General features: G+C 43.4%; 1 protein-coding gene across 1 annotated transcript in view; it reads right to left on the bottom strand.

Annotated features, from left to right (window-relative positions):
• The window catches only part of plcb3 (phospholipase C, beta 3 (phosphatidylinositol-specific)), a 65,155-nt gene that overhangs the window by 39,229 nt on the left and 5,126 nt on the right, over positions 1–20,800 (bottom strand). The window contains exon 2 of the mRNA XM_036547514.1: positions 9,519–9,596. Coding sequence (XP_036403407.1) covers positions 9,519–9,596 — 78 coding nt within the window. The remainder of the gene's footprint in view (positions 1–9,518; positions 9,597–20,800) is intronic.

The raw sequence follows: 20,800 nt of genomic DNA on the forward strand, positions 1-20,800 counted from the left end.
TGCTGTCTCCACTATACACATACTCACATGTCTGTTCTATGTGAAGAAACCAAGCTGCAACACATATGCTCATACACACACATATACACACACACACACACACATGCTTGCAATCACATTCACACTCATATATACATGCTTACATGTGCACACACACAGGCATGTGCACAGACACACACATACGCACGCACGCGCACACACACACACACACACACACACATACAGATACCCCATCTAACACTGTCCAACAGCAGTCACAATGACTGTCAAGCAAAGAGCCAAGCAGCACCAGCCAAAGAGCAGACAGAACATGATAACAGACAGAGGTCTGCCTGAGCTGCCAAGCAGCTCTCAGCAGGTTCTGGGTCAGCATTATGCACTCTGTTAGGACATGTGCAGTGTTGCCCTGACTCTGTCAAGTAAGTAACTCACATTAAATACGGCTGTGTGCTGCTCTGTCAGGTGTCTCTCTCTCATTTCCTTGTAACCGCTGCCACCTCATGCAAAGTCAAATATTTCCCCCAATACTGAGAAAAAGTTACACACCATTTACATTTGTGTGCTTTCTTTTTTACACTACATAAACATTCAGGAACAGAAATCATGAATCATTCTTCTAGTTTGTCCAGCTTTGATTCTCAGTTTGTGATACTTCCTGTCTTTCTGTCAAACAATGTGAGGAGCTTGCGCGGTACAGATATGTACATGCACATGGAGATGATGCCTCCAAATAGACCATTGGAGGCGATTATGGGGGTGTTCAGTGCAAGAAGACTGGCATGGAAAATACAGACTGTGCTGCCACCAGATGATGGTCACTGTCTACATCTCCAGCTTCAACCACAAGGGGTTGAGCCACCCCCCTGAAAAGAGGAGTAAGAGTGCTCCATTGCCTTCATGGAACACAGGATGACCACAAGGCGACCATAAGACGACTGTTAGGCAGCACGGAACCGTACAGGTAGCCAGCCGTCCTCAGACAGTATTTTCAGATAGGAACACTTCGTGAACAGGGTGGTGTTCCCACAGGTCCCCCCCGGCTCATGGTGGAGTGGACCAACCACCACTCACACAGGAAGAATGCTCTACCATTTAACCGTTTTGGGTAGAATTAAGCTCTAGAAAATTTAAAAAGCAACAGTAGCAGATGACCTCTCCCCTCTCAGTTCTTATCCAGTCTCGCTTACTGAGGCCTAAGTGTCTTCAGGCCTTCAGAGAGGGGGTAATGCTGAAGCTAGCCCTCCTAAAACTGACCCTCGGGCAGCTCAGGTCAAGCACGCCTGTTGGGGCACCTGGCTGGGACTGTGCTCCAGCCTCAAACCACAAGGGGAAAGGATCAGCCAAAGCTTACACTGAGAAGAACCCTCCGGGATACATGACCTGGGGCTCAGGCTGCACAGCTCGATTAAAGTAGGGATGTTTTTTGCTTGGTGGAACAGAGATGATTCACTAGAGGCCTTCAAGGAGCACAGGAGCTGCGTCAACGGGACTACTGGGATTTTAAGTCTAACTTTGGACTCTGCTATGATGACTTGGGACTTGCCATGAAAGCAGGCCACACTGCTTTGACTAAGACTTGCCCCACAGTGATATAAGATGTGCCGGAGACACGTGTGCTGCTTGGTCCCACCTCTGACAGGAAGTGTAGACTGATGGAGGTGGCACAGTGGTAGCAGGGGCTGTGCTTAGTTTTAACCCTTTCCCTCACTCTTAGCCCCCACCCTCTGCTCTGGGAGAGTCTTTTGTTTGCATTTGAAATACAGACAAAGGAAAAAAACTGACTGCTTTCAAGGGAGGTGATGACAGCCGCACCCACACGGTCCATCTTAAGCAATATCAAAGTCACTGTCATTACACCACTTCCTCCCCTCACGCGGGTCACGGGCTCAGCTGCTCTGTGTGTGTGTGTGTATGTGTGTGTAGAGATAGAGAAAAAATGAGTAATTATATACAGGTGAGGAACGTGATACCTCTGGGGGAGAACATAAGTGCAAGGTGATGCTGTGGACACTTAATACCCCTGTGAACAGCCATCACCTGCTTCCCTCCACCACCCCTTCCTCCCTGTTTCTCTCCCTCACGCTCTCTCTCCTTCTCTTTCTCTCTTCCTCACTCCCTCTCTCTTTCTCTTAGTCTCTCTCTCCCTTACTCCATCTCTTATTCTGTCTCCCTCCCTTCCCTCTCTCCTTCTTTTACTCTCTCTGTATATCTGTTCCCTCCTTTTGTCTCTCCTTCCCCCCTTCTCCCGTATTTCTGAAAGTCACTAACATACTCAGCAGCTTCAGATTTCAGGACTCTGAAAGAGGGGAGACACACACAAAGAGAGAGAGAGAGAGAGAGAGAGAGAGAAATATAGATAAACTTTCAAGGTCAAACAGAGTCAAGCAGAAGCTAAACATGCTGTTGATGCACATAAAGAGCAATAAACCCCTGCAGACTTTTACTTATGCAACCTTTTTGTCAGATTCAGTCAGATCTGTTTTGAGCAGAAATCTGCTCTTCAGTAGCAGATCATTATATGTGTGAGGTGTATTGAATATGGTCATGAACAGATCCACAAGCCCCAAACCCCAAACAGAGAAGCACAGATATGCACACACATACCCAGAAAAGGTCAGGGACATGGGTGGGCGGGTGCACGCACGTACGCATGTCGAGCAGGCTGCCCTGTCAGGCGGATTACTAGGGCAGAGAGAGAGGGGGAACTGATGCAGGCAGGAGCAACAGGACCGAGGGAATAAAAGCAGATTAAGGAGGAAGAAATTTATCCAGCCGAGTGGAGAGAGCAGCTGAGAGGTGCAGACAGTAATGCAGTTAGTGAGGACAGCAGAGAGACACACAGGGTGCCAGCTACCACTTGCCGCACTACCACTTGTGTAATGAATTTAACAGGAGTAAATGATGAATGTCAATATGAGCTCCTTTCAGCCTGCATTTGCCTGCAAAGCAAATAATGACAGAAACTAATGTCACCTCCTCTCCACCATATTTCTCATTCTCTGCCTCTGCCATTGACTGGCTCACTGACTGCTACCCGATCTCAGTCACACATTCACTCTGTCTGTCTCTCATATACTTATTTAGTCACTTCAATCTCTCTGTCAGCCCGTCCCCTTCTCACGGACTGACTGACTCACTCACACTCCATCTGCCACTCACCCACTCACGCAATTTCAGTTCAATTCACACGGCTTCACTAGGATCAGAAACACTTTCGCTGCTAAGGCACAATCACATTTTTGAAAAATATATCCAAATAAAAAACAAACTACAATGCCCTAAACAGCAGAGCTCCATGTTAAAGCGTTCCATTCTCTGGCCCTCTCTCAGCCCTGCTAATGCGTATGTGCGGCCTGTCACGTCAGTACAGTAAGGCTTGGCTAACTTCCCTTCTCACTCGCTCTGAACTGATTGGGTTCAGGTCAGCTGTGGACTGAGTGCTTCTGATGACTGTTAAAACATCAGCTGTGCTACTGTAACCAAACACTGCCAAACATAAACACCAATCTGTTAAATATTACAGTGGAGATGGCTGTGTGTCACTGGCCTCCCACAGAACTCACACACTGATCTGCTGACTGAGTGCACAGCTTTTAAAAGTGGGCTGTACAGGGCTTACAGTCACTGCATGCATGTGTATTCAGCTTCAGTGGGGAAGTCCCCACATGGGTATGTTGGGAGAGAGAGCATGTGTGTATGACAGCGACAGACAGTATAAGAGACGTTAAGAAAGATGGAGAAAGTGTAAGATAGAGAGGAAACTGTTGCATTATCAAGCCAGGAAATTTGTTTCCTCTCTGACTGCAATGTGTGATCGAGAGAGAAAGAGTGAAAGCGAGCGAGCGAGAGAGAGAGAGAGAGAGAGAGAGAGAGAGAGAGAGAGAGAGAGAGAGAGAGAGAGAGAGAGCATATGTTTATGTGCACATGGCCATTCAAATATGAGTGCGTGTGTATGAGTCAGTCGGTCACTAAGGGAATATTTGGTTTACGAATGTGTGAGAATCTATGTGTGTGTGGATTAGCATCTATGCCAGACTGTGCCCTGGATCATTTTCTGCCAAAGTCAGAATGAAGCAATTACTGCACATAACCATCAAAAGAACAATGAGAAAGATGAAAATCATCAAATGGCCAATTAAAAACAGCAGCCAAACTCTAACCTTCCGAATAAAGAGTGCAACAGTGCACCATGGGTAGTGATGGCAGTGATATGAGGGGGTAGGGTGGGGAGAGTTCTGTCCAACAGCCACTGCATGATTACCACTGAATGCAGTGCTAATGGAAAGGCCTCAGTGGCTTTAGTAGTGCCACACTTTGCCAACTGGCAGGGAAGTCTGGACTGTGCTGCAGGGAATTCTGGGTTAACAGTAAACGACACACAGAAATCAAGAGCAGACTGAAACACGATGCCCTCCCTCCCTCTCTCTCCCTCCCTTTTTCGCTCCCTCTCTCTACCCCTCTTCCCCCACCTCCTTTCTGCTCTCTCTCCCCCTCTCTTTTTCTCTTTCCCTCGTTCTCTCCCTTTCTCAGATGCTTCCCACTGCTCTCTGACCTCTCTGCGTTCACACTTTGATTGTCAGCTGGATAAGCACAGGGCCCTCCTCTTCCTCAACTTCACTGTAGCAACCATCCAACCAGACTCTCCATCTTTAGTCGAACCTGATGACCACATGCAGGCAGCACAGCCACTCTTTTACAGCCAAATGCAGGGCAGGCAGACCTTGGCCACTACAGTGAGGGTGACATGCTGGTGTTTTCGGGGGAGCCTGTGGTCTTGGTTGTGGTGTCTGGGGAAACTCTCTCCAATGTCCATGTCTGTGCCACTCCATCAGCCTCTTCCTACAAACCCCCTCACCCCCACACTCTGCCCGCAAAAGAGGGAGGAAAAGAGTGAGAGAGAGAGAAAGAGTGTGACGTTCTGGTGGGAGAGGGCAGGGAGGAGGGGACTGTGCTCTGTCGTCTGAAGGACATCCTGTATACTTTCCCACGCCAGCAGAGCCTCGCTGAGAGCAGTAAGAGAGGGAGAGGAGACACAGAGTGATGGAGAACAGAAGGAGGAAATGTCATCCCCTCTGTTTACATAAAAGGGAGAACTTTGTCACCCTGCCTCTTCTCAGCTGATGACAACCAGCTGGCTGGCATTGGGGGAGAGAGAGAGAGAGGCAGAGACAGATAGAGTATTCTTCAATGTAAAACTGTGTTCACTGTTATTGTAGGATATGACTAATTAATTTCTACTGTATTTTATATTGATTGGTTTATCTACCACTTGAATGTCATGCCAATAAAGCATTTTAGGTTGACTAAAGAGAGAAAGGAGAGATATAAAGAGAAAGAGACAGAAAGAAAGACAGGAACAGGAAGATATGTAGGGAGGGGGGCAGAGGAAGGCAGTGTTCAAACACATTTTTACTAATAAACTTCTATGACTTTTCCATGCCTTTGAGGTAAATTTTCATGACCATACATTCTCTGAAACGTCTGTGTATACATGAAAAATAAGAATAAAAATCCACGTCAAAATTTACCACAGTATATTTTAACTAAAATTAATGACAAGCTATGTGGTTTGATACAAAATAAACATTTATTTAAATAATGCTGACACACCAGCAAGATGTTTACAGAATAAAATGTGTCAAACCCTGAAAACTCCATTGTGTAGCCCTAGTTAACATAAATGACTGAGGGGCAACGATGTCTGAAAAATAAATAAGTAAATAAAAGTGTCCTGTAACACTGACATTAACTTCAGAAGGCAGCAGTATCAGAGAGAATCTTGTATTTTTGGAATACAAGATTTTGTAACTAAGAAGATTTTAAACCAGCTATGCCTCCAATTTCCATTAACCTAACTGAGCATTAACAGAAGATAACCTTCCCTGTTTGAATCCCCCAAAAGCAATCCACACACTCAGGTCGGAGTCTGACATTACCCCACGCAGAGAACAACATAACGTCAAGTGACATGACTGATCTGCCCAAACATGAAAGTATTGTTTAACACTTTTGCACATACGGTCACACATACGGTGTGATCAGCAATTTAGCGTGTATGCTAACACCAGTGCAATTAGTACTAGACATTGGAAAAATTCTATCTAATTTTAGCTTTGAGGAAACAAGGATTTAACATATAAAAAATATAGCAAATGCTGCGGTGAAAACTACGAGAAGCTTAAAACGCTAATGAAAACATAACAAGCATGCTACATGGCATAAAATAAGTTACGTGAGAAAGGGTTAACCAGTATAGATTTTTCTCAGTCGAATGAACTGAGAAACCACAGACTGAACCACATATACTGTATTATACAGGTATTTGTGAAGCAAATTTCCATGACTTTCCAAAACTTTCCAGGTATATTTATTTTTCCAAAACTTCTCCAGGCCTGGAAATTGCTATTTTCAAATTCCATGATTTTTCCAGGTTTTTCATGACCATACGAATCCTGGGGAGGGATGAATTGACAGTGCAATCAAACCAGTGCTAAGACAGAGGGTTAATAAAGGTTAATAAAGTGACTGGAAGCGGCAGTGTGCTGGGTGCTGGGGCGAAGGTGGTGTGTACACTGTCAGGACATTCCTGTAAATGCAGCATAAACACACTGACTGACTCTTCAACAGGAAGTGTGAGGACGCAGCACACAGCCCAACCTGAAAGAAGTCATAAATCATTTGAACCCTTCTGTAATGCACTCCAACACTACTATCATGCGTCTCACTCAGGAAAGGACACTGCAAAATTTTAAAAGGGTATGGCCATAGCTTCTGTTCTAGTCAATCGCGAAAGCTTCCCTTGCTGGCCTTTGAAGCAAGCTCTGCCATGGCGTCCAACCGCTCAGGGGAATGTCCCTCACAGACACGCAACTTGCTCTGGCTCTGACAATGAGCCAGTCACCGTGCCGACCTTGGCTTTTGTCCTGAAGTTCAAACAGTCTCATTTGTTTTTATGAGGGACTCTAAGGCAATCAGGAGAGAGAGCACAAAGGAAGGAGAGACAGAGAGGCAGAGAGAGGAGCCTTGCAAGAGGTTGACTTTTAACAACCTCCACTTTGTTTAAAAAAGAAGAAAGAGGAGCTTTCTTCTGAGAGGAGAGTGTGAGGTAATGAAAAGAATAATTATAGCAATATTAAATATAAGAATAGCATTTTCACATACATTAATAGCAAACTCCACAGTTACTAGAGAGGTGTCCTCTTTACTATAAACTCTATGCTGGTCTCCACCAGGGACACTATCTGGCAACAGAAAACAGTGTCACTGTCTTTCCTCCGGCACTTAGTGTCCCAGTGTCCTAATAGTGTCCCACACCCCCCACACCCCCTCCAACCTACTGCCAATGCACATGTGCACACACAAGCGCGCACACACACACACACACACACACACATATACGTGCACATGCTCATGCGCGCGCGCACACACACATACACATACACACACCAGGGGCGGACTGGCAACAAAAAGCAGCCCGGGAATTTGCTATCAAGCAGCCCCAATTTGATACACCAAATTCGGACTGACACAGCATGTTTGTCGATCAATGAATCATTAATTTTAAAAATCTGTTAATTTGTATTATTTGTGTTAGGCTAATAAGTAAAACAAACTAATTTTCCAAGGTTTTCCTCCCCATGTTTGTGTGTACAGAAAGCAAAAATTCAAAGTTGAATTAATTTAATGATCACCTGACACCTAATTTGACTTAATTCTGATAATAAAAGCAGGCTGTTATTTAAAATATTGCAAAACAGTCAACAGTGTTTAAACACAGAACTAAATTAGAACCAGCAGACTCTATCCACAGGAGCACACTATATTCAAACAGTGTGAATATAGTGAATCACACTACATATTCACACAAAGAACACTATGTTTACAGCAAACTAAATTCACACAAAGAACACTACATTTACAAAAGACCACACAAAGCATATTATAGTCACACTATATCACACAAAGCACACTATATTCACAATGATTTTTGCTTGTGATTTCCTCTCTGAAGAGTAGCGTGTAAAATGTTTGTGTAAAACGTAAACTGTTTGTTTAAATTGTAGAGTAAGTATTTTATTACTGGGCTGGCTGTCAAATATTATATGCCTTATAGGCTATAATGCAAAAAAAGTTTACATGTTTATTTTACCCATTTACAGTCGAAGTTGATGACAATTTTTTAAATTTTTTAATTTTTAAACTTCTCTAAACGTCTGTGCACTAAGTCTGACTAGTTAAACCTTGGAAATGGTCAAACCTGCTGTGGGACTCTAGCATTGAAACCCCAAGGTTAACAGAAACATTTTGTTCTTTAGTTAGTTCATTTAGCTAGTTTACAGCACACAGCATGTAAGCATGACAAAGCCCCTGCTCCCTGCTCACTCCTCTTTGATGTTTCTGCCTCTTCGCCACTGTCCACATCATCACCTGCAGACTGCTTAAATAAATTTGTTATCTTAGCATACTTTGCGGCATCAGCCAGCAAAGCCTTTTTCTTTTTTTTGGCGCACCTTCTCTGCACCGCCAGCCGCGGGTTTTCTCTTCCTATCCATGTTTCGGCAACAAGTGCTAGATACTAACTGATACTGATACTAGATACTTTCAGTTGTGATGGCAACTGCTACCTGCTATTACAGATTGCACCAGCCGTATTGCTGCAGCTAAGATGACCTATTGAATATCTGTAAATAGGCTATATAATGCCGGGTTAGGGAAAAAAGACCGGCCCACCGGGAAGTGGCCAGTCCGCGCCTGACACACACTCTGAAAGGCGAATAAAAATGGTCTCTTATTTTAACACGATATATTTTAACTGCCAGCATACCACACATGCCTGTATGATAAATATACAACAGGGAGAGAAGACAGAGAGGGAGGAGAGGGGGTAGGGAGAGGGAACAAGCAAAACACTGCTGGAGAGAGGAGGGAAAGGGGGGACAGGGACAGAGGGAGGATGAGGGAAGAGCTGATTTAATTTCAGTGCCCAAAATTTGATTCAATTCATGAGCCTTCACATGACAGCACTGTCAGACTAATTGGCAGTGGGAGAGAGAGACAGAGAGTGATGGACAGAGAGGGAGAGGCACAGTGGGGGAGGGGAAGGGAGAGTGTAAGAGAAAGATGGGGATTTTTACAACTTTTACCTTAAACTAATGAAAATGCCTGATACATACTCATTTACTCATTGTTCATTTCACTGTTTGTCTGTTAAGCTAAGCGCTTTGACATCATAATCTGGTTATTGTCATGCCAATAAAGTTATATTTTAATTGAACAGATTAACTGGAGGATGTAGGGATGGGGGAAGGGGAGGGGGAGAAAGGAGAGAGAGGGGAGAGGAAGATAGAGAGGAGAAGATGGCGAGAGGGACAGAGGGAGACAGAGAAGGAGAGACAGAGTAACAGCAGCCATGGTGGGGGACACAGCAGAAGTGACAGCTGGGGAAAGGGTGACTCTGAGGGCCCGTCACTTCCTGTGAGCTCGGAGTGAGAGAGCCAGGGGAACGCATTAGTACTGACCATGTTGGCCCCGGTCCAGTAGAGGAAGAATCCATGAGGATCCACTTTCAGCGTGACCAGAGTGTTGCTGGTCGGCTCCTGGAAAGCAAACACACCCAAACACACATTAGAGCACTAACACGCTGCCACATTAACACACACAGCTATTTTAAACGACAGTATAAGACTAAAATACAACACACGGTTCCCTGGATTCATCTGACCACACACACCATCCAGTAGAGTAAAATACACATGTAGGTATACTGACCATTTAAAACAAACTCCATTAACAGATATTATGGGGACGCCACTTAAGAGCCAGTGCCTTGTACATGAAGACACTAAAAGCTGCAAACTGCACCACTGCCTACACATCTACACACACTGGAGGCAGAATCAACAGCGAACTCGGCTGAGATGGACAGCATAGCACTGCAACACATGTCTACGGTTTATTTAAAGGCATTTATTTTTAAGGATTCTGCTATTCTACAGTATTGTTGTTTATATTGTTATCTGATACTAAAAAACATTTTCCAAAAGGGAAACAAGGGTTGAACGAGGTCCTATCTATGTACTTTTTGTGACATAATGACAGCTTATGACAATTTTTCTTATCATGGATAAATTATATACCTACATAAATGCTCATAATAATAGGCTCTAAATCCGAGACAACGCCTGACAAAGTGCTGTGAAACAGCAGCACAGAAACAGCATACTAGCTCCAACAAATTAAAGATTTGAGATTTATATTTATAAGATTTATATTTATTTATAATTTCTTTATTGTCATTTCTCAGTACTCACATACATTGAAACAAAATTTGTCCTCTGCATTTAACCCATCTTATACACTAGTGGGCAGCCACAGTGCAGCACCCCCCCGGTGAACTATTAGCCTAAGTCTACAACGTTTTACAACCTGAACCTAACAAGAGCCAAAGAAAGATACAAAACACACACATTTCTGTTATAGCAACAATACTTTTAATAAGATAGCCATAACAGTAGGTCTAACAGTGTAATACTCCGACATTTTTCTGACAAAGAAATCACAAATCACTCAGAAATACAATTATTATAATTTGACATGCTGACAAAATGTATTTTGCAGCTCACCTTTATTGATAGCCTACATTTAGCAAAAAAAAAAAAGAATATCCGAATCCCAGAATTGAAAACTGAATACCTACCCAACGAACAAATAACTGAACAGTTGAATATTCAGGTCCAGTTCTCGTGGAAATGTGTTAAAATGAAATGTCATACTAACACTTCCACAGGTTTTCCTCTCAGAGTTAAGTAAATATGGAATAGCTAGTGAATGTAGAGACACAGATGGTGTTACAGACCAAGTCTGAGATACATTCTAGACTATAGGTTGCTGTTCTTTTAATGTGTATGTTACCAGGACACACATATTAGTCAAAGGATTGTGCTTGTGAGGACTAAGATACTCACACACCCACACACACACACACACACAATTTCACATCATACCACCCTTGCAGCACACCAGAAAAAAATGAAAAAAAAAATGAAAGACAAGAAAAGATATATGCTCTGGTTGGAGACCTTAATTGAATTGGTTATAGGATTTGTTCCTTCAGTAAACTGGAATACTCTTTTCCCCAATTCAGGGGGTGAAACGTCACTGCACAGAGATAGGCGGTCACAGAGGGAGATCAGCAAAGCACCTGTGGCCTCCTCTCTACCTGCAGGTACACAAGGTTCATCATGTATATGTTTGGCGTAGCCACGCATCTTCGTTTAGTCTTGCAAAGCCTTGCCAGCACAGGAGCCCCAGCCCCCAGCCCTCAACCCTCCCAGCAGCCTGCAGGAGCTGCAGCAGAGAGGTTAAACCTGCAGCTGGTCCTAAACCTACAGCTGGCACCATGTTTGTGTGTGTGTGGATGGACAGTGGGCCGTGACACTCCAGCCCAGCTCAGCAGGCCCTGTGAATACCTTCCATTGTCATCAGCGCCATCGGAGCCGCATAAACATTCTTTGTTGCTGCAGAGGAACCACAGAAAAACGAGGGGGACTTCAAAGGGGGCCACTCTTCCACGAATCTCACAGCACAGGCCATCCAGGCCGGAGCTAATTTAGAAATGGTTACGGTACACTAGAGAGGTACTGCTGCTTCAGTACCACACAGCTCCCACCCGGTCAGCAGAGAATAACGGCATTCATCTGTAGTTTTGTAGCAATTACTGTATCTAGCTTTAATTCCTTAAATAACATCAAAGTTTATGGATTCAACAAGGTGCTAGAAATATTCCTTAGAGAATCTGCTCCATGCTGACATGATAGCATCACGCAGTTGCTGCAGATTTGTCAGCCGTATATTCATGCTGCGAATGTCCCATTCCACCACATCCCAAAGGTGCTTGCATTGAGATCTGGTCACTGCGGAGGCCATTGCAGGACACTGCACTCACTGTCATGTTCCTGGAACCAGTTTGAGATGACGTGTGCTTTGTGGCATGGCGCATTATACGGCTGGAAGTAGCCATTTTAGAAGATGGGTAGACCGTGGTCATAAAGGGATGCACATGGTCAGCAACAATACTCAGGTCGGCTGTGGCATTTAAACGATGCTCAGTTGGTATTAAGGTGCCTAATGTGTGTCAGAAAATGTTCCCCACACCATTACACCACCACCTCCAGCCTGAACCGCTGACACAAGGCAGGATGGATCCATGGATTCATGTCGTTTACGCCAAATTCTGACTGTACCATCTGCATGTCGCAGCAGAAATTGAGATTTGTCAGACCAGGCCATGTTTTTCCAATCGTCTACCATCCAGTTTTGGTGAGCCTGTGCCCATTGTAGCCTCAGTTTCCTGTTCTTAGCTGACAGGAGCGGTACCCGGAGGGGTCTTCTGCTGCTGTAGCCCATCCACCTCAATGTTTGACGTGTTGTATGTTCAGAAATGCTTTTCTGGATAGCACTGTTGTAACGTGTGGTTATTTGGGTTACCCTGCTGTCAGCTTGGACCAGTCTGGTTATTCTCCTCTGACCTCTGTCATTAACAAGGCATTTTCGCAAACAGAACTGCCACTCGCTGGATGTTTTTTGTTTTTCACACCATTCTCTACACACTCCAGAGACTGTTGTGCGTGAAAATGCCAGGAGATCAGCAGTTTCTGAGACACTCAAACCATCCTGTCTGGCACCAACAATCATCCCAAGTCACTTAAATCAGATTTCCTACCCATTCTGACGTTTGGTCTGAACAACAACTGAACCTCTTGACTATGTCTTTGTGATTTTATGCATTGAGTTGCTGCCAGATGATTGACTGATTTGATATTTGCATCAATGAGCAGGTGTACAGGTGTACCTAATAAAGTGGTCACTGAGCGTATGTACATATAATCAACTTTTGCCCACTCCATGTTCCTGTGTAAATACCTTTGCCCTTTTTCTCCCAATGTGGGATACCTTATTGTATCACAGAGATGCCACTCATCACCACACATTTGATCCTAACAATCTGAGAGTGCAGGTGAGCACATGCTCTCCTCTGAAACATATGAAGTCAAGCGCTGCTTCGTTTCACACCACAATCGCCCTGCACAGGCACAAGTCAGAGGAGGACACTTCATGCACAGTTTGATACAGGCAGACTGTAGGGGCCTGAGTGACCTGCAATTAGCTAACCCTGGCCAAACTACCCACCACAATTCCCAGTGCAATGAAGCCAATTTGCCTTTGGCCCCTGGTCATTGTCAGCTGGCAACACAGCTGGCATTGAACCCAGGTTGCAGAACTCAGCTTGCATTCAAAGCAGAAGACTAAGCTACTCATTTCTACAGTTCCCTCTGGTAAACACACTGTGCTCAGGGCTTTGAGGCAATTCAGCTGTAAAAATGTGCCAACAAATAAATTTTGATTGATTACATTTGTAATACAATGAAATACTTCACAGTGACAGCAGGCAACAGATTTACAAAGACTTTTTTCTACAATCCCTCACGTCTATCCAGCCTGATGTGGTTGCTGGAAGCAGCTGGTTCTGATCACTGGAGTATTCTTAAGTGTTCATATTGGTTTGCCAAGGCGATCTTGGTTTTTCTTTGTGACCAGTCCAATTTCGCAGTCCGTCTTAGAGGACCCACAGCAGGGCATGTGTTCTCCTGGTCCTGCTATGACGGACAGATCTCCACACTAAGCCCCTCCCAGTCTCCTGACACCACCAGCTGTGGGTGAGGTCCTGAGTCACATGGGTGTGAGTGAAACTGGTTTCACCCCGCTGAATCAGCATTGGTCCTGCATTGTGTGCATGAAGCCTGGGGCTCTGCCCTTACACACTGCGCTTGTAAGTGTAAATACACACACAAACATATACCCACACACAGACACAGACACAGAAACCAGGAGAGGGGCTACAGCTGAAACAGCCAATGAGAGCTAACCAAACAGCACTGGTGTACAGAGCTGAAAGATGATTGGACCAAAGTGTGCTGCTAAGGTTAAGGAACTGGACTGGAGTGTCAAGGATGTTACATCCCAGATGGCACAGTGTTTGCTCTAACCTTGAAAACAGTGCTTTGCACAGGTGAATCAAAGCTGTGTGAGTACAATCAGTGTGCTCTCAGTGGAGAGACCTCAGAACAACTCTGACAAATGATATTGATCAGAGTGCACACACAGATACACCACTTTGCCTCATGGACCGCTTCTCCGGGGGAGAAGTTGTTAGAGAAGCAGACTTAAGACCAGACCAAATCCTATATGGCACTGCTGTTGAGCAAGATACTGCTCTTTGCTTCAGTAAATCCTCAGCTGGATAAATGACTGGTATGTGGAATGGAATCTGCCATGCCCACAAATGAATAATGTAAGCTAATATATGCCCAATGGCCTCACACCACAAAAGCCTGTGTGCTCTGGCCATAAGGAGCCTCCAGCCAGGGCTCCAGTATTGAGATGGGGAAAGATCATTATGAATCATGTACTTGCATTTGCGAGACATTATTCTTGTTTGCTAGTGCTGTTGTTGTATGAGGTAGTATAATTTGTTCCCGCAAAGCTCTTTGAAAGTGTGTGTGAAAGGATGAGGCAGAGGGAGGACAACTGGAGGCCCGGCCTCTCCGGCCTTCCCTTCTTCCCGAGAGCTGCCCCATTAATGAGCTCATTAGCCCCACAAGGACCATGACCTCCCATTCACAGTTATTTATCGCCTCGGCCATTAGCAGAGCCCAGAGTGTAGCTGTTGATCTGGTGTTGCTTAGACAGCCCCGCTCTCTATATCTCATCAGTAACTACGGCTGAGATATTAATAACAACAATAACCTCCTTTCATTTCGGCCCACTCATCCATTCTTGATCCAGCTTGAACATGCACTGCAGCCAGGAACATTCATTTATGCCAAAACACAAACCATACTTCCAGTTCATGTCGCAGTATGGTTCAAGGCGTGATATTCTATAAACTACTACCTTTTCATGCATGCAACTGATATTTTAGCAGTAAAGAAATACAGTTTTATCAGCAATATTTGAGATGATAACATTTGTATATATAGGTTTATTGTGGTCTTGGCACTGACTTTGCTGGGATAGTTGCTTCATACACACAATGCAAAGAGAATAGAGCTAAATCAAAGCATAAAGAAGATTGCTTGAATGTTTCTTTATCGCACCAAGTGATCAAAGTTTATTTATGGTGGGGAGCTCCATTTTAGTAACACTAAAATGAAACCAACCAAATAGACGGTGAATGATGAAATGTGACATTGATGCCAAAAAACCCCAGAAGAACAGCCCACAATAACATCATCTCCCTCCTCCTCCCTGCATGTAGTGAAGGGTCATTCCAAAGAAACATTCCACAACACAGGGAGACTTCACATGAGGAGGTCAAGCATCTGCCCAGAGAAAGAGGTTGAACATCTGCCCAATCACAGTGTAGGTTTTAAAGGTGAGTGATACCCAGCAAGTCAATGAAAATTTCCTCCCAAGGATGTTTACAGGTACAGCTGTACACACTTCTTGAAAGGAAATCTATGGACAGATTGAAATTCACTTTCACTTTCATCATTATTTCACATTACTTCTCGCTTAGTAGACACACTTATCCCAAGCAACTTGTATAATTTACAAATTGCCCATCCCCTAGATGTTTAAAGTCTTACCAACAGCAATTCAGGCTAAGTGTTATGTTCACTGCTGTGCAGCCCCGCCTGGTAATCATACCAGCCATCTCTGAACTATAAGCCTGACACGCCCTCTACTTCCTGTAAGCACTGACCGCAAGAACAGAGGAAAGGGTCTGTTAAGCAGCAACAATCCTTTTGCGGTAGGAGGTGGTAGCCTGTCTAATGACCGCTCCTCCCAGTGTGTTAGCATTTGTGCTGACTGGACACAGGGGGAGCAGTAACAGAGGACATACATGTGAATGTACCTTCAGTTAACCGTGCCATTCAAAATTCATACAGCTGTTTGGGCCTAGCAGCTGGGGTCATAGGTTCTAGGACCTGTGTAGCTCCCAGGAAGACTTTTGAGGTACATCAATTAGTTTGCATACTTGTGGAGTGTCTAATGAATCAAGGCTTGGGGGGGTGGGGGCAAGGGGGGGGGGGGCATTTGCCCCCCCTAAATGTTCATCAACTCACTTTAATTATGGAATATTGACATTTGTTAAAACTATATACTATATATAGAGACTGATCTCCACGACACTAGGGGGCAGCTGAGTAGTGATAATCAACAGATTGGCTGCGCTTGTAATGTTTCTCTCTAGAAATTGGTGATATGGTAAAGGCACATTAGTCGAATGGCTAGAAATGGTTAAACGACCCAATACACTTGACGACTACTTCTTTAAAAAGCCAAAAACTGACGTTGCCGATAAAAAACGACAGTCTGTCACGGAGGCACCAATTACCTGCCTTACAAGCCTTTCTGCTCCAGTCTCAACCCCAGCTAATCAGCATTTTGAAGAGGTTAGCCATATTTCAACTTACTCACTGCAGCCATCAGAATGAGATCCAATTCATGGCATTAAAATTGTGTGGACTTTATTGAGAGTAGGCCATATCAACCATTAATTTCATTTCCAGTAAAGGATGGTCGAAAGTTTGGGAAAGAATGGTATGAAATTTACAACTGGCTCGAATACAGCCCTGCAGCTTTTTGTTTTGCCTGTTGTACATTTGGAAGCCAGGAGAGCAAGACACGTTTCAAACAACTGGATTCGGCAACTGGAAAAAAGCTATCGTAACATTCAAAGAACACCAAGAAAAGTGGCACGCACATTTCTGCAGTGTTAAAGCTGAAAGGACATGAACAGTCAGTGCATTTGATGCCGTGCCCGGTGGACACCGTCTTGCACTTCATTAAGGTAGGACATTATTTATACCTTGATAAATATAGGTTATTTGATAAATATAGGTTTTTACTTCAGATAAATGTTGAATATTTTATATATAGGTTATTTTATTTTACTGATGTAGACCAATATATATAGTTGCCTGAGATGGCTTGCCCCCCTGACATATGTCTCAAATGTTGCCCATGAGGCTAACCATTCATTGACTTACCTGAGACACACACACACACACACACTCACACACCTCCAAACACGTTTCTCACTTAACGTGGACCTCAAAGAACTGATCGCCATTAAAGGACAGCCAATTCAGATTCATTCACTAACCAACTCAATGGACACAGCAAATCAAAATCAGGTGGCAGGAGAACTACCCAATGGCAACTTGCTTTTCTTAACACACTCAGTTCCTATTGGCCAAGGCAACCCCTGTGACACATCAACATCAACTACAGAGGAGCATACACATGCATGAGGCGGAGTTTGAGACGCCATATTTAAATCCCCTCCGTTTCTTCTCTTTGACCATTATACACACTGTCCTGACTTGTGATGCCAAGCATTATTAGAACAGGGGCATAGAACAAACAGAATCATAAGAGAAAAAACAGGTATTGGATCATTTTTGTCTTCTGCTTAAAAGCTTTTGTAATATGTTGCACTTTTATCTTAATAGCCCAATTAGCTCTCCAAAGGCTGCAGTAAAATGGTCATTGACATCCACAAGTCTGGAGCTATATCTACTCCTTTCCACTGCAGTTTCCATTATTAAGACATCTAATAATGCTACAGTGGCAAGTGTTTCTACGGTGTTTCTTGCCAAATTATAATTCATCAAAATACATCATTGTGAATCAGAAGCATGTCTTATGATCACAGGGCATGAAAATTGAGCTTTTGGGCATGCTCAATAGCATTTTGGCAAAAAAAGGTGAAGCTTAGGTGAGGAGAAAACCATGCCCACTGTCATCAGTTTGGGTAGGCGGAGAACTATCATGTTTTTGGGCTGTATTGCCATTGCAGGCAGTTAATATAGAGGAACTCATGAGCTCCAACATGTTCCACAAACACTTTTGCCAAAAACCTGGTTGCTTCTGCCAGCAAGCTTGTTCAAACATGACAAAGCATTTGTACAATCAATCTACAATGGAATGCTTAACTGAGTACAAAATGCTCTCAACTAACCATCTCAATCTCCAGTCCTCAAACCAATCGTAGATGTGTGGTTTGAGAGCAAAAAAGCAACTCAAAAATGAAAAACAGAAGATGTGAAGGACTTGGAGTGACTCTGCTTGAAGGAGTGGTCAAAAATCCCCTCTAAAAAGTGCCAGAAGTTCATAAGACACTACAGGACGCATCGGAACTGTAGGTAGGCATGAGACGTACATTCAGCTCTCGATGCGATACGTTTCACAGAATTCAAAACAACATTCCCAAGAAATACTGCTGATAAGAAAGCAAAAATAAAACAAGACTGAACAAGTTCTTTATTCTTCTTCTTTTCTTCAGATATCAACCCCCTTACCGATGGTAGTATTCATGATCTGAGTGTCACTTCAGTTTTATAAAACAGATCCATAATTAGCTGAACTGTACTTAGCTAGTGTCTCCATAAAGTCAGAAGAGAGACAGAAATTAAGTTGCATTGATTAGGTGAAACTACCAGTGAAAGTAGCATCTAGGTTGTTACCATATGTATATTATTTTTATAACATTCTAACAACTAAATTGCGCTGCTGGATTCACTAATTTGTCTAAAAAACAGAACAAGTAAAGCAAGTAAAAATTCCACAAAAATTTTGGGGTAAAACATTAAGGTTACATTTGAGCCAGTTTTAATCATTCATATGTCATTTGATTTAGAGGTATGTGTTCTCAGCGCCACAAATTTTTTTTCATTCTCTGATTTCACAAAATTCCAAATGATATTTTGTCTCCTGACTAATCATACACCATGCTAGAGGAGTCTTACAAAACACTAACTTGTATGAACAAGACCCTCTGGGTCCCTGGAGGAAAATTCATTACGTGTAAACATTTTTAAATAGAAAAAAAGGTTCAATATATACCTTTATTTGTCATATCAAATCATATTTTTCGCGCATGCGCGCGCACACACACACACACATATATAATTGAGAGAGGGTGACAGATCTTGGGACAAAGGACTCTGCTAGGCAGGGCCTCAGCAACTGCTATCAGTGCTGGAGATATAAAACCATCTGTGTAGTAATTCCCTTCCCACTGGCAGTGGGTGTTAGGGGTTTGCTGGCCATGGCAATTGACGGGTGCATTCACAGCCATTCTGACATTGCTAGGTATGCTCAGGTCAGCAACACATCTTTGAACCAGACTGGTAAAAGGAGAGAAGGATGGAGAAGGAGACACACTTTGACTTTTGAGAGCCCTTTATTTTGACTACTTAATCCGATAAAGAGCTTGGCAATGGTACCATCTATATATATATATAAGTAGGGAAACAAGAAAGGAGAGAGAAAGGGGATAGTCAACATTACCAAAGAGCACACCTCCAGCTACACCTACCTAGGCCTGTCTATAAGAGCCTCAGGAACATTTGACCTGGTAGTAAGTACATTAAAGTAGAAGGAACATAGGGCTTTAATGCCATAAAGAAAAGCCTCTACAACTTAAACCCACCTATTACAATTTGGCTTAAATTTTTCCAAGGCATCATTTAGCCAACTGCAGTGAGGTGTGGGGTCCCAATCACATACCACCACCCCACAAATTGGAGTAAACACCCTACTGAACTCCTGCATATAGAATTCTGTGAATTCAATATTGATATAAACCCTAAATAATGCATGCAGAACCAAATTAGGTATGTATCCATAGGTTATCAGCATACAGAAAAGAGCAGTCAAATTCTGTATTTTTATCAAATAGAGATCCAAACCCATTATGTTTTAAAGCCTTGAAATAGCAAGCGCTGAACGCAGAGAAGACCCCCCTTAGCCAGCTAGTCCTGAAGCTCATTGAGCAGGCCAAAACCACCATCAGTCAGCTTCAGGACAACACTGAAATCACAATTCCAATTAGAGACCCCCAAATTATAAAACACGGTAAACACACTTTTGAAACTTTGGGAAACAGACACTAAAATGGAATGGAATACAACCAAACACTCAAAATGGAAAGCTATCAGACCCTAAAAAGAGATTACACTGTGGCAAAATATGTGACACATTGCAAACCTGGCAAGCCATGGCAGACACACTCTCTGATCACTGCAATACAGTTATGGCTGAGGCAGAGATCCACATATTCCCTAGTGAATGAAATATTCATTAAAAAGTTATCAATGGTCCCTCTCCATTTAAAAAAGATGACTGACACAGAAAAAAATATCAGTCACGTTAGTAGAGGGGCCCACAGCTCCTTTAATAGCTAAATCTGTGGCCACATGTCACAGCCTCAGGGACACAAAGCAAACACCTTGTGCTGCAAGAACTGTGATTTTCAGTAATTTAATGACATTTACTACTACTGTACACATACTCATTGTTATCATGGGATAATTGTTGCTTATTAATTTATCTTTCTGGTGCATATTTATGTGTATGAGCACACATGAATATATAGTATATAAACATGTATACACACACAATGCATGTGTGTGTGCATTCCTTTTAACATTGGCAACATTAAAATTAACTATTGGTAACACTATTTTTGATTGTCCTACTAATAAAGCACCATTGAGAGAAAGAAAGAAAGTGAAAAAGAGTGTGAAATTGAGCAGGAGAGCAAGAGGAGGTGTTGAGCAGCACCTAAGGGTCTGTTCAATGTAGCTTCCCACATTCACACACAGGTGTGCTTGACCTCAATAAACTCCCTCCCTCCCTCTCTCTTCCTGTCGCTCCCTCTCCCCTTCCATTTCTCAGTACACTGTGAGGGTGCTGCACCATGTTTCACAAAGTGGTGTAACTCACACAA

This window comes from Megalops cyprinoides, chromosome 16 (assembly GCF_013368585.1).
Source record: "Megalops cyprinoides isolate fMegCyp1 chromosome 16, fMegCyp1.pri, whole genome shotgun sequence".
NCBI lineage: Eukaryota > Metazoa > Chordata > Actinopteri > Elopiformes > Megalopidae > Megalops > Megalops cyprinoides.